Source organism: Scardinius erythrophthalmus (genome assembly GCF_964197995.2).
Source record: "Scardinius erythrophthalmus genome assembly, chromosome: 17".
Taxonomy (NCBI): domain Eukaryota; kingdom Metazoa; phylum Chordata; class Actinopteri; order Cypriniformes; family Leuciscidae; genus Scardinius; species Scardinius erythrophthalmus.
Window position 1 is genome coordinate 4,809,224 of NC_138237.1, and position 14,150 is coordinate 4,823,373.

The 14,150-nt window shown below is 39.1% G+C and overlaps 1 protein-coding gene across 3 annotated transcripts in view; it reads right to left on the reverse strand.

Moving 5' to 3' along the window:
- rab27b (RAB27B, member RAS oncogene family) overlaps positions 1 to 11,869 on the reverse strand; it is a 44,906-nt gene extending 33,037 nt beyond the window's left edge. For all 3 annotated transcript variants that reach the window (XR_014031994.1, XR_014031995.1, XM_081391396.1), the window contains exon 1: positions 11,574 to 11,869. Coding sequence is in view for 1 of the 3 variants with exons in the window: in XM_081391396.1 (XP_081247522.1) it covers positions 11,574 to 11,575 (2 nt within the window). In the remaining 2 variants the exon portion in view is untranslated. The remainder of the gene's footprint in view (positions 1 to 11,573) is intronic.
- Positions 11,870 to 14,150: the final 2,281 nt, after the last annotated feature.

Here is a 14,150-nt window from a genome sequence, read left to right on the forward strand (position 1 = left end):
CCAAAACATAAGTACCGATAATAAAAGTATCATTATTACAGTATAAATGCATCAAATGCTGCAAATTTAACTGAAAGCTTGGCGTCGCATCCTGAAGCTCAACACACAATCATCTTCATTAAAAGTAGTGAGAGTTAATGATCTTACCAGTGCTGAAGACACTCTCTCTCCTATTGCGCTCTCTGATCTTGAAATAAGCTGATGATAAAGAAAATGCAGTGCATATCTGTTGCTTTCGTGGAAATGAACACCATTACATTTGCATATAGCGATCGAAGTTCGGATTTATATTCGTTTCAAGCGATACCGTTACCGATATGTCACTTGCTCTCATTTGCACTTCTGTCAATAAAAAAGATTAGTGTTTTGATCATGATTTAAATTATACTAGCTATTAATGCATTTAATAAATACTGCATTTAATAAATACAACAAAACAAACATACATATGAAATTCTGAAAAATGCTTTTCAGGTCTATGTTTAACAGTAATTTTCAGGAAATAAAGTAATCAAATGTAAAATATATTCTTCATTGTCTAATTTAAATATACATTAATCCTTACTAAAGTTAGAAAAGATATTTGGTCGAGAGTAGTAGTGATTTATTTATTTATTTATTTTTGTCTTTTGTTGTTTGATTAACATTAAAACACTAGGAATATTAGGCTGCTGTCACTTTAAGAGCTGCAAGGATCCTATAAACTGATACACAAGCGTTTTATTTCTCGGCTGTTTACGTTGATTGAAGACATAACCGACTACGTTTATAAGGATACTTGCCAGGACGGGCATTTTGAAATAAATGTATGTGAATTAGAAGACGCGAAAGACAACTCCATTCAGTTTCAGTCTCACTATACGAGGACATGAACTTCAGCTCCAGAGCCGCTCTAAGAGTCACTTCACCAGCATTTCAACATTTTACCTGAGAAAATGATCCGCAAATACACACAGAAATGAAAAATCAACAAAATAAAAGTTACATTTAACTTAAGGAAATTATGATAAACATATTACGATGTATAATATATAATAAAATAAAATGCAAAAAAAAAAAACCGTGTGCAGTACTTTGACACAAAAAATTCATTAATTGCATTTTAAAATACTGATTAAATTGCTCAAACTTTTATGAATTAAATTGATTAGACATATAATCAATTGAATATATTAACCCATTAAAACAGAATGGCCACTGGCATTATAAACAGTATGAATTTCTGTATAGATGCATTATGAAAAGAGCTAAACAAAACTGACTCAGGCGATGTCAAAGTGTGCATCTGTGCATGCAAATATCACCCACAATCCTGTGCTACAAGGAGTTTGAAACAGTGCTCCTTTGATTTTCTTGTTACACAATAAGCCTAAAAGTAAATATGTTATGAGGTGATGAATTCACATAAATGCAAATGCTCACATGCAAATGAAAGCAGCATGCAACAGTTCTATGGCAGGTTAGGTAAATACCAGCAAACGGTCTTACCAGGTGCTCAAAAAGCATTGGAGAGCTTTCAAAAGGAACTACAAATTGGATTTTCCCATCATGAATGAAGCAGGCGTTCAGTGTGCCGTACAAGTATGCAATATTGGCAAAATACGCATTCAGCAGAAGACTGTGAATCTGGGTTTGTTTCAGACCTACACACACAATAAATTGAAGAGCAGGGCCATTAGATACCACAAGTCCACACAGACTGCGGCTCCTTCACAAGCTCTCTGGCATTTCTTAACGTCTTCAGCCGCATTAATTATTTAGGCTGCCCAATTAGCCCTCGCGAATCCACACGCCCTTAAGGAGATGAAAAATCCCAGACGCCACTGAAACGACAAACCTCAGTGCGATCGGCCATCACAAATGATTTAAAATGATTATGCTAACATAACTTAAATGATGAAAGTGACAGGTCTAACTTTAACATGCAACATCATGAATTATTAATCAGAAGATTAATACATAAGAGATGGCCGAGGTCCTTGGGGAACGTGTTTATGAGCATTAGGATGTGAAAGACAACATCTCCCCGAGGCCTTCCCTCTTTTACAGTCGCTGTAGTGCATCTATTTGCTATTTTATGGCTTTGGGGGAAACTTGGTTTGGATGAGCTGGAACACATTTCCTCCATGTGACCCTCTTCTCCAGTCACTGAAGGAAAGTTGAACACACAAAACATTGTGCATTTTTACATCACAAACTCCCTCTGATCCAATTACAACATACAGACAGCTCAGAAAAAAACTGCACATTTTAGTCCTTGGTAAACATATTTAAAGGGATAGTTCACCCAAAAATGAAAATTAGCCCATGATTTACTCACCCTGAAGCCATTCTAGGTGGATATGACAATCTTCTTTCAGACGAATACAATCAGAGTTATATTAAAAAATGTCCTGACTCTTCCAAGCCTTATAATGGGAGTCACCCTTATCATTTTTGGGTGAAATAGCCTTACTTTTTTCTCCAAAGAGCACATGTAATTAATTATGAAATTATTTCTAAGCTTACTTAACAAACAGTTGCTAAAAATCGATAACTCTAAAAACTTTATGCATAATGTGCAACAAGCCCGAAATACAACAGGACTCTTATTTTTCTATGCTTTACTATTGCTGGCTGCTCACTCACTTACAACATTACAATATAAACACCATAAAGTTAACATCGTCTTAATTCATGAAAAGTAGATCGCTATCAATCTATTTGGCATAAATGCATTGTATTCTTTAATTGTGAACTGCTTATAGAGCAAGAGCATGTAGTGCAACAGTGCTAAACATGCAGCGCCTGCATTTATTTAATGAAATAATAGGACTTTTGAAGATTAATGATCACATTAGGCTGCGTTTTTCCATCCCCAATGTTACGACTTCCAAAGTAAGATGGTTGTTATACCATTTACGAGATTTAACTTTTTATTATTACCTTTAAATTTATACAACTGATATTTTTAGACTGTATAAGGATGCACGTTTCTTTTTAGTTGCAAACGCGAGTGAAACGCTCGCTCTGTCGAGCCCTGGTTCTGCGTGATGATTTCCAGCCTGATTACTTAAACTGCCAAATTTACACTACAAAGGTGGCACAGAAGCACCTCTGAAGAGGCATTTAGGTGTGTTTACATAAATGCATTTGCACATTTGTACAACTGTTCATTTTGATTCGAGGGACTGACGAGCCTCCATAATTTAGCCTGGCTTTTATTGTGCCTTTACACTGAATTTTGAGCAGCCTCATCTCCGCTGCAGGACGATACACACACTAAACTTTAATACTTGGTGTTAGAGGTTTCATCACATCACTAACAGCCAAATCAACAGTTAAAACATTAAATCAGAAATCAAGTAAATTAATCTAATTATGACTAGAGTTTTTCTCTACACTCACATTATCTCCAAAACGACGGCCCTTAGTCCGAGGGGATTAAAATGGAGACGCCGGGGGTGTTTAGGGCTCCTGGCGCGCAGGTAATGCGCCCAGCGGGGGGTCTTCCTCAGCAGCTGGTGAGCCCTGTGACCTCTGACCCCTGCGGTGGGGCGCAGCAGGAAGACCTGAGATAATTACCCAACGAGCAAAGAGACACGCTGGGCTTCAGAGGAGGGAGAAGATGCACAAGTTCTTACTGAGGATCTTTCTTCTCCCTTTCTTTAACTGCTCGTCTCACACTGATAACTCTTCTAAAAGTTGTATGACAAATTTGTTCAAAGTTCTATAAATTATCAGTTAGGATGGATTCATTAGGTGGATGTCAGCCTCCCGCCAATCATCTATGGTTTCATCCTCACGTTCTCCCCCAAAACCGTTCTCATCATTGGATACAAACAGTGCAACTGATACTCTTAGCTCGACATCTTTGGATAACTTTTGCTCTCTTTTATCCAGATCAGCCCAAGCCACCGCCTTTGACCTGATGCTCTCCGCAAGTATCGTTCTGCAGAGAGAAAGTTTTGCAAATCCAAAGATCTCACTGACCTTAGTTTGTATTGTCACTCCTTTCTTCATTCTCTGCAAATATCTCCACTTCTAAAACAACATCCTACCACAACAAAATGAACAATTCTGACGCTTGCATGCTTTTCAGAATCTCTTCCTCTCTTCTTTGTCCTTCATCATCTCTAACAGCTGATGATGATTTTGCCACATTCTTCATTATCAAAACAACCATCATCAGCAGCAATCCTCCACACCACAAACTCACAACACTATCCCCTCCTTCTCTCCACTCTCAGTGGCAGAATCTCCAAACTCATCCTTTCCAATCCCCCTACTGCCTGTCGGCTTTATTCTATCCCCACTCGTCTCCTCAAGCCACTTCTTATTCAGTTGTACCCGCACTCACTCACTATCACTCATTATCAAGACCTCTCTTCATGCTGGTACCTTTGCATTTAAGCAGGCTCGGATAAACCCACTGCTAAAGAAACCCACACTATATCCAGCACTTGTAGAAAACTATAGATCCCTTCTTCCATACATTGCAAAGACACTTAAAGGGTTAGTTCACCCAAAAATGAAAATTCTGTCAGTAATTACTCACCCTCATGTTGTTCCAACCCCGTAAGACCTTCGTTCATCTTCGGAACACAAATTGAGGGTGTATTCAAACCAGGAAAGTCCGATAGTTCACTTGCTTTGGTCCGGACCAAATAGGAAGTTGATTTTTTTTGTTTGGTACGGTTCGCTTTCACACTGCTCTTTTTGCAAATGAACCAAAATGTGTAAACAAAACCACACGTTTGCTAAGGTCGTCCATTCATTGGACAGGAATTCTCAAGCAGGGAAAAGCAGGAAGTGCACAAACAGGCTCAGCATGGAGATATTTCGTAATGTAATATTTGTTATTTTACTGATTTGGTGTTATTCTCTACAAACGCAATATGAAGAAACTATATGGTATAGATAAAAGCCCGCCCGCACCGACAATTGATTGCTTGGGTCCTTACATTACACTTACTTCGTGAGGCACACTAGCTGGCACACGCACGCAAGGTCTCTCGCTCCCTCTCTCTCTGCCATGCGCGCGCTCTTGCTCGCTCGCTCGCTTTAGACACCACTATGCCAAAATGTCCGTATCCTCATAAAAGCAGTCAAATAAAAGGCTCAGTTTTCTGCAATTGGGTCGGTTCATGTTCACACCGTAAACGAACCGTACCAGAGTTCGTTTGGAACCGTACCGAGACCACCTCTTCAGCTGGGTCTCGGTTCGATTGTTTGGTCCGCACCTGAGTTCGATTGCTGTATTCACACCTGCCCAAAAGATCCGCACCAAGGGGGGAAACGAACTAGAGTTTGATTCAATCGAACCAAACGAGGCAGGTGTGAATACACCCTGAGATATTTTTGATGAAATCTGAGAGCTGGATCACTCTTCCATAGGCTTATGGACACTATAACTTGCTGGCCCAGAAAATGTATTAAAGACATTGTTAATATAGTCCAAGTGACTCCAGTGGCTTAATCTTAAGTTTATAAAGCGACAAGAATACTTTTTATGTGCAAAAACAAACAAAAATAACGACTTTATTCCACTTTTCATTTCCTTCTCTCTGGGCCTCGAGTCTTTTCACATAGTGTTTAAGCGTAGCGCGTCTGTGTTACACGTCACCACGTAGGCTCACTATTGGGCGACTCTGGTCATGTGTGATATGTGGTGTTGTTAAACACAGACATGCTACGCTATTACACTACGTAAAAAAAAACTCGAGGTCCAGAGAGAAGGAAATGAAAAGTGGAATAAAGTCGTTATTTTTGTTTGTTTTTGCGCACAAAAAGTATTCTCGTCGCTTTATAAACTTAAGATTGAGCCACTGGAATCACTTGGACTATATTAACAATGTCTTTAATACATTTTCTGGGCCAGCAAGTTATAGTGTCCATAAGCCTGCAGGAGGAGTGATCCAGCTCTCAGATTTCATCAAAAATATCTTAATTTGTGTTCCGAAGATGAACGAAGGTCTTACGGGGTTGGAACAACATGAGAGTGAGTAATTACTGACAGAATTTTCATTTTTGGGTGAACTAACCCTTTAAGCGAGTTGCGTTCAACCAACTCTCTACTGTTCTCACACTCCTGAACAACAACCAGACTGGCTCTAAAAGTGACCACTCAACTGAGACTGCCCTGCTCTCGGTTACTGAAGCTCAGAGCAACTTCCAAAGCATCAGTACTCATCTTTCTGGATCTGTCTGCCGCTTTTGACACAGTTAGCGACCGGATCCTTCTGTCAATCCTCAAGACAAAGGGCCCTACGGGGTGGGGTGCCTATTTTGTTACTGGGGTGCCTCAGGGCTCAGTGCTTGGACCACTTCTCTTTTCTTTCTACATGTCATCACTAGGATTTGTCCTTCAGAAACATGGCTTTTCCTATCACTGCCCAGTCCAGCCAGACGATCCGACAGTAGATGCTCGTGTCTCAGCCTGCCTGACAGACATTTCTACCTGGATGACGGACCACCACCTTCAACTCAACTGTGCAAAGACAAAACTGCTTGTAGTCTCGGTCAATCCAACTCTTCATCACAACTTCTCCATTCAGCTAGATTCATAGCTCTTCACACACCACATTGCTAAAACGGCCCGGTCCTACAGATTTGCCTTATACAACATTAGGAAGATCAGGCCCTTCCTATCAGAGCTACACAACTCCTTGTCCGAGCTCTTGCTCTATCCAGACTGGACTATTGTAATGCTCTCTTAGCAGCCCTTCCAGCATTACCTGTCAAACCTCTGTATCTGATCCAGAATGCAGAAGCGAGAGCGGTCTTTAATGAGCCGAAGAGAGCGCACGTCACACCTCTCTTCATAAACTTGCACTGGTTGCTAATTGCCACTCGCTTCAAATTCAAGGCACTGATGTTTGCCTACAGAACAACCACTGGCTCTGCACCCATATACCTAAACTCACTACCTCAGACTTATGTGCCCTTCAGAAGCTTGTGTTCTGCAAGTGAACGGCGCCTTGTGGTGCAATCATCCCAAAGAGGCACAAAATCACTTTCACAGACCTTTATCTGGACTGTTCCCTGCTGGTGGAAAGACCTGCCTAACTCAACCCGAACAGCTGAATCTTTAGCCATCTTCAAGACACATCTTTTTCGCCAACACTTGACCCAGTTATATATTTTTCTATTTATTTATTTATTTATACAACAAAACATAAACCTTGCTAAGTCTACTGTGCTAAACTAATTGGGACTGGTCACAGCACTTACATATTGTTGGCCTGTTGTTAATTTGATTGCTTCTATTGTTTTTCTTATTTGTAAGTCGTTTTGGATAAAAGCATCTGCTAAATGATTATTTTAGTAACCAGTTAAATTAATTGAAAATGAGAAATGCTGCCTTGGCAACTAACTGAAATTAAAGTTTAAGTTTACTTTATTTCAGTTAATGTTTATTAAGTGACAAAAATGTTTTAGTTTAACCCTGGTGTTAACTAGAAGTGGTCATGATAACAGTAGTTAAAATATTGGATGTAATTTTAAACAGACAATGTTAGTAAGTGATTTATCAAACTAGTCCCATGTTACCACTGCATTATTGTAATTCAAGCTGGTTATAACTAACTGACGAATGAGTTAAAAAAAGCTAAACATGTACAAAAAATAAACATATAAATAAATGAAGTCCGTCCAAATGAATTAACACATCATTCTTTCAGCCGCTTACAACTGATTCCTCAATGTTACAGGAGAATGTTTTATTGACTCATTTGTCTGATAAAAGGCAGTGCCCCTCAGGATTTACTGCGGTGAGAATTACCGTGTGTGTGTTCCTAATTAAACAGTCGCTCCGACAGCTGATTCTTATTCAACGCCATATGATTTCTGTCAGGGTACAACACAGCATATCAAAAAAAGAAGAAAAAAGAAGAAGAGAGAAATAGCTTTGAAACACTGACTAGATTTCAAACAAACTCTGAAGATTCTGAGTCACTGAAATAAAAATAAACATGAAACAAGTTTAATATGGGCAGCAGCTGATGTCCTTAAACTCTGCATGAAAAGGCATTCAGTAATGGGACAGGTGATTATAAATATAAGATAGAATTTTGAGCCACTAAATTGACTAGACTTTCTAAGACACCATTTAGCAACCACACTGAACTGAACACCCTAGCAACTGCATAACAGCAAGCTAAAAACAACCAGTAACCACAGGAAATGTATGGCAAACCCACACCAATCACCAACAACACTCTAGCAATTGCATAACAGTACTCTAAAAACAAATAGCAACCAAAATAATCATTCAGCAATACCCTGGAAATTGGCCAAAAAACCCTAGTAAGTTAGTAACTCTATTACAGCACAACAAAACCAACATATAACCACAGTAAACCATACAGTAACACCCTGGCAACCAACCAAAAAAAACAGTACCCACAGTAAGTGTATAGCAATGCTCTCTGGGAATCAAAAACAGCATGCTAAAAACAACCAGTAACTGTATAGCAACGCCCTGGCAACCACACACAGCATCCTAGCAACTCCATAACAACAGCCTAAAAACAAACAGTACCCATAGTAACCATATATCAATGCCCTGGCACATACCTGGCAACTGCATAACAGAACCCTAGAAACAAACAGTAAGCATAGTAACCATATAGCATCGCCCTGGCAACCAACCACAACACTCTTAACATAACAGCTGGCTAAAAACAACTAGTATCCACAGTAAGCGTATAGCAACACCTTGGGAACCAATAACAGCATGCTAAAAACAACCAGTAACTGTATAGCAACGCCCTGGCAACCACACACAACATCCTAGCAACTCCATAACAACACTCTAAAAACAAACAGTACCCATAGTAACCATATATCAATGCCCTGGCACACACCTGGCAACTGCATAACAGAACCAGGAACTGTATAGCAACGCCCTGGCAACCAACCACAACACCCTTTGCATAACAGCAGGGTAAAAACAACCAGTAAACCACAGTAAGCCTATAGCAACACCCTGACAACTGCACAACAACACCCTAAAAACAAACGATAACCATATAGCAATGCCCTGCCACACACAACACCCTAGAAAAGCATAATAGCACCCTAAAAACAAACAGTAGCCATATAGCAACACCCTAGCAACCGCCCCCAGCATGAGAATGATGAGTTTTGCACACTCAAACATCACTCAGATTTTCGTCAGTAGTTCTCTAATGAGATTTTAAAAAACACTAATGGATCAGTGATAGATGACGCTCCTAATTAGACTCCTCAGCCTCCTGCATAATCATGTCGCTTCTTCTTTATGAATGATCGCTGGCTTTATCATCTTATCAATAACTGAGTTTAAGCATGAAGGCAGCGGTGTGGACGAATATCTGTTTTACAGAGGTTTTATACTGCAGAGCTTTATTTCCACAGCTCTGAAGACAAGTGACTGAAATCAATAAGCGTTTGACACTCATGTTGTGTCTATTATACACTCTTCGGAAGATCAATAGCAACAGTGCAACACGCTCAATAAGAGGTTTTGTTAGTAATATACAAGCATCAAACTCCCTTCTGTTCAGGTGCCGTGCATCACACATGGGAACTTCACTGTAAAAATCACATTTTTCTGGTTTGGAACATTTTCACGCCGCTTGACTCACTGCACTGTGTGTGGGGAATGACACAGGTGCTGAAATATACTGTAAATGCTCAATTAAACATTAATGGATCAAATAAATCCAGATTTAAATAGAGCTGCACGATTCTAGATAGATTGAGAATTGTTTCAAACAGAGATCACGATTCTGAACAGACAACCAAACCAAACCAACAGACAACTTACTAATAGATACTAAAGGCAAAATGTTAATTGTTGCAGTCTACTTAAAAATGTTGGTACTATACGGTTATCCGGACCACACCTGACCACACGTGACCACAACCGCTCTTGGTTGGTCGTAACCCCAGTGACGGGTAGGTTTAGGGGCGGGGTTAGGGTAGGTCATCACATGTGGTCCGGATAACCGTATAGTACCAAACTGTTTAATTAATCTGAATGAATTTTTTTTTTTTAATGGTTTGAGCGAATGATTCAATGACAGAAATAATGAAACTGTGTGGTTGAAAAGACTGTTTGTGAAGCTGTTTCATATCTATACATGATAACGGCTCTCTCTGGATCAGAACGCAGATCTGAATGTTCACTGTGATTTTGTGAAAGATTATTAAAGACAGGAGAATACTTGTCATGTAGGAATGAGATCATGTGGGTGTTTGAATCAAGATTGTGATCTTTTAACGATTAATCGGTCAGCTCTGGAATTAAAGGGCTAGTTCACCCAAAAATAAAAATTCTGTCAACTATTACTCATGTTGGTCCAAACCCATAAGACTTGATCATCGTCCAAAACTCTGAAGCATTGAAACGTTCATAAAGAGATGTGTCGTACATCTGAGTGTAGCAAATTATCGAAAAAGAAAAATGTAGGGCAGGACTTGGTTGTATGCATCAGTTGCTGATTGGATGTTGAGATGTGGGCGTTGCATTCAAAAGTGGATGCAAATGATTACAAGTTCGCAGGGGCGGAGTTAAAGAAGACTAAATAATTGGAGAAGTCCTGAATAAATCAGTCAGAGTTTTCACTGGAAGATCCAGCTATGACATTTTAATTAAACATTACGAGGTCGAAAAATTAAAAATTAAACATATGCAAGGATAAATTGTTCACAATAAGATGAGTAATATGCATTTAGAAAACAGATAGGGTGAGTTTTCATGTCATGCCAACTTTAAATGTACAGATACTACAGACCAGTTAGAAACCACCTGACAACTTTATAACAACATGCAAAAAAAATCCACATAGCAACACCCTGGCAACCAGCCACCAACATTGATGAGCAAACATTCTCTAATATGCTAATTAGACATTTATATCACTTTTTTAATCGATAGTGTGTTTACAGTCAGAGATTACTGGATATATATTAATCCATGTGGGGTTCAAGCATGCTCAGATCTACACTAGACTATGAGTGAAACCCTGGAAACAACATAAAACCTTACAAAAAAGATAAAAAATAAAGTGATGCTGCCTTCTAGATTGTATTACCATGGTGATATCATGGACTTTACATGGTACTTAAATGAATGCAATGGTTCTATCAAGGTACTACCGTATGTGTCCTAAAAACCCTAAATGAAATCAAGGAGTTACAGATATGATTACGAGCTACTATCATGGTAAATAGCCTAAAAAGGTGGTAATACTATGGTACATGTCTAAAAAACAAGGTAATACCATGGCAAATAACCAAAAAAGCTGGTATTACCATTCTAAAAGCATTATAGCACCATGGTAACTTCTGTCAATGAAATCAAGCAGTAACAGCCATGATTCTTCAGACTTATATGATGGAAACATCACTCATGTACACAATTGTTGTGATCAAGTTGTGGTTCTGCGCAGTGTGTTTCTGGTGACTCAGGCTTCCGCCACACACACACACACACACATACATACATACATACACACATACACACGACACCGAGCTCTCGGATTCACAGCAGTAGCAGACATGATATTAATAATCATGAGACGATTTTACACTGGTGATTTACTCACATCTCAGTGACTGATGCTGCTGAATGTAATCACAGGTGTCTCACGCTCTTCATCTTCATCCTCATCAAACCCCACCGCCGCTTATTTCGCTCTAACCGCGCCTCATTCGAAAGGGAACCTGCTCAATTAAACGCACAAACACTAAAGCATACCTACTCAAGTGTAATGAGTGTGCATGAGGCTCTTGCGTGCTCTCGGATGGATCTGTGGCAGCCGAACCGTTTCCAGCCCCGCGGCGCGCTCAGATCCGGGTCCTAGCGCCGGAGTCCGTGAACGTCAACAACAGGTTGCAGCGCGTTCATTGGACATTCGCTCATGAATATTAATCAGATACTGACATTTCTTACTGAAACGTCGTCTAGTAGTATAACTAATATTCACATCTGTAGACTGTAAACAAGTTGCTAAATATATTACTGTAAACAATAAGTTGCCAAATGTATTACAGTAAAAAAAAAAAAACCTTGACAATATATTGATTCTTATAAAATAATGTTTTGGTGACTTTGGAGTCATTCTTCATTAATTTACAAGCCTGTATTATGGGTTCATCAAAAGAGATGGGTTCATTAAAAGGCTTTACAAGACCTTCCTGCACTTAGATGCTCTTTGTGCAACAACAACAATGAACTCTTTGTACGCATCCAATTTACAAATCAAATTTGACAACCGTGCCGACCCAAATGAGACCAAAATAAATGCATCACATTGGAAAAATAAGTCTGCCCATCCAATGATTGCGTAACTGCACAACTTCACACAGATACTTAGAAACAGACTCTATGATTCCAGAAGATTCCAACAGACTGCAAAAATCCCCTTTGAGCACTATTAACATTTGACATCCCTCCTCACTTTGTCATAGAACTAGACACAATCTGTGTTCAGATCAATTAAAGAGAAGTGTAAGGTCAAACGGAGACACCCGTTCCGGAACCTGTGCCACCTGTTGTCATGGATACGCCAGTTTCCTGTGTGCACATAGCGCAGGGCAGCGTGACCGTTCATTTATTCACTGTGATATGAAGACAACTCGCTTATCTAGATATAGTGAAGAGCTGCACATCTAAAACGTGTTCACATGGCATCAGCACTCCTGTCTCCATGGGAACCACTAATGTGGAGAGGCAACAGCTTTTAATTGTTTATCAAATGCCAATTAGACTCAATATGGAAGTAGAAGGGAAAGGTTGGAGGGTTTGTGTTGAACTTGGCTTGAATATTTGTGACCAATAGAGTACAAAATAGTAAAACCTATGAGATATAATGGGTTCCTAAAATCCTAAAAACGATATTGTTTCTCTGTGCCGTTATCGTTATAGTTGTGGTGTGGACTTGTAGAATGTCTTTGTTAAATATTCCAAGTTTTGATTTTCAATTGGTAGGAAATTCTGATTAATGGTCTGTCCACTAAATTAGATATCGTGCATTACTAGCTATATTACAGGTGCAATTCATACTATTACTGTGAATATAGTTCTTGAAAATATTTTTTGGTTGTAAATAAATGTATGTGTTATTAGAATGTATTTTGCAGTTCAGAAAAGTAATCTGAATATGTAATGCATGTTACTTGTAATGTATTACTTTACTCGTAACATCCAAAAGTAATCGGATTACGTATTGCATGTTACTTGTAATTTGTTGCTTTACTAATTACATTACTCATTACATTAAAAAGTAATCTGATTACGTAATGCATGTTACTTGTAATGCGTTACATGTAACATCAAAAAAGTAATCTGATTATGTAATGCATGTTACTTGTAATGCATTAAATACTCGTAACATCAAAAAAGTAATCTGATTATGTAATGCATGTTACTTTTAATGCGTTGCTTGTTACATCAAAAAAGTAATCTGATTATGTAATGCATGTCACTTATAATGCGTTAAATACTCATTACATTAAAAAGTAATCAGATTACATAATGCAAGTTACTTATAACATCAAAAAAGTAATATGATTATGTAATGCATGTTACTTATAATGTGTTACTTACTCGTTACATCGAAAGGTAATCTGATTATGTAATGCATGTTACTTGTAACGAGTTAAGGCCAATTTATACTTCTGCGTCGAGTGTACGCCGTAGTGTATGCCGTTGGCGACGCCATCATGAGCATTTATACTTCTGCGTTATGTCTGTGTTTCTCTGCAATTACACCGCCGAAACGCTAGTTGGCGGAGGCGGGTTTTAATGTTCCACTGTGTTTAGATTCCTCGCGGCTGTTTTGAGGAACGTTGGAGGAAATCTCTCTCCACGAATTCGCTGCCGTCTGGCAGTCTTTGTATTCTGCTGAAGACGAGTCACACAGATGGCTGTATTTCCGCACCTCTTCAACCAATCGCTCGGTCACTTGGTCCATTTCCATGTTCTGCACTGAACTTTCACTGAACTTCTGAATTTAATAATGGCGGGCGGTGCAGAAGAACACGCCGGAAATGGGCAATTCCATGCAAAACTGTCACATCCATAACGCCAACACAATGACATGGTATTTAGTTGGCGTTATGGATGTGACAGTTTTGCGCGGAATTGCCCAAATACGTAGAAGGAAACGCGATGCTACCAA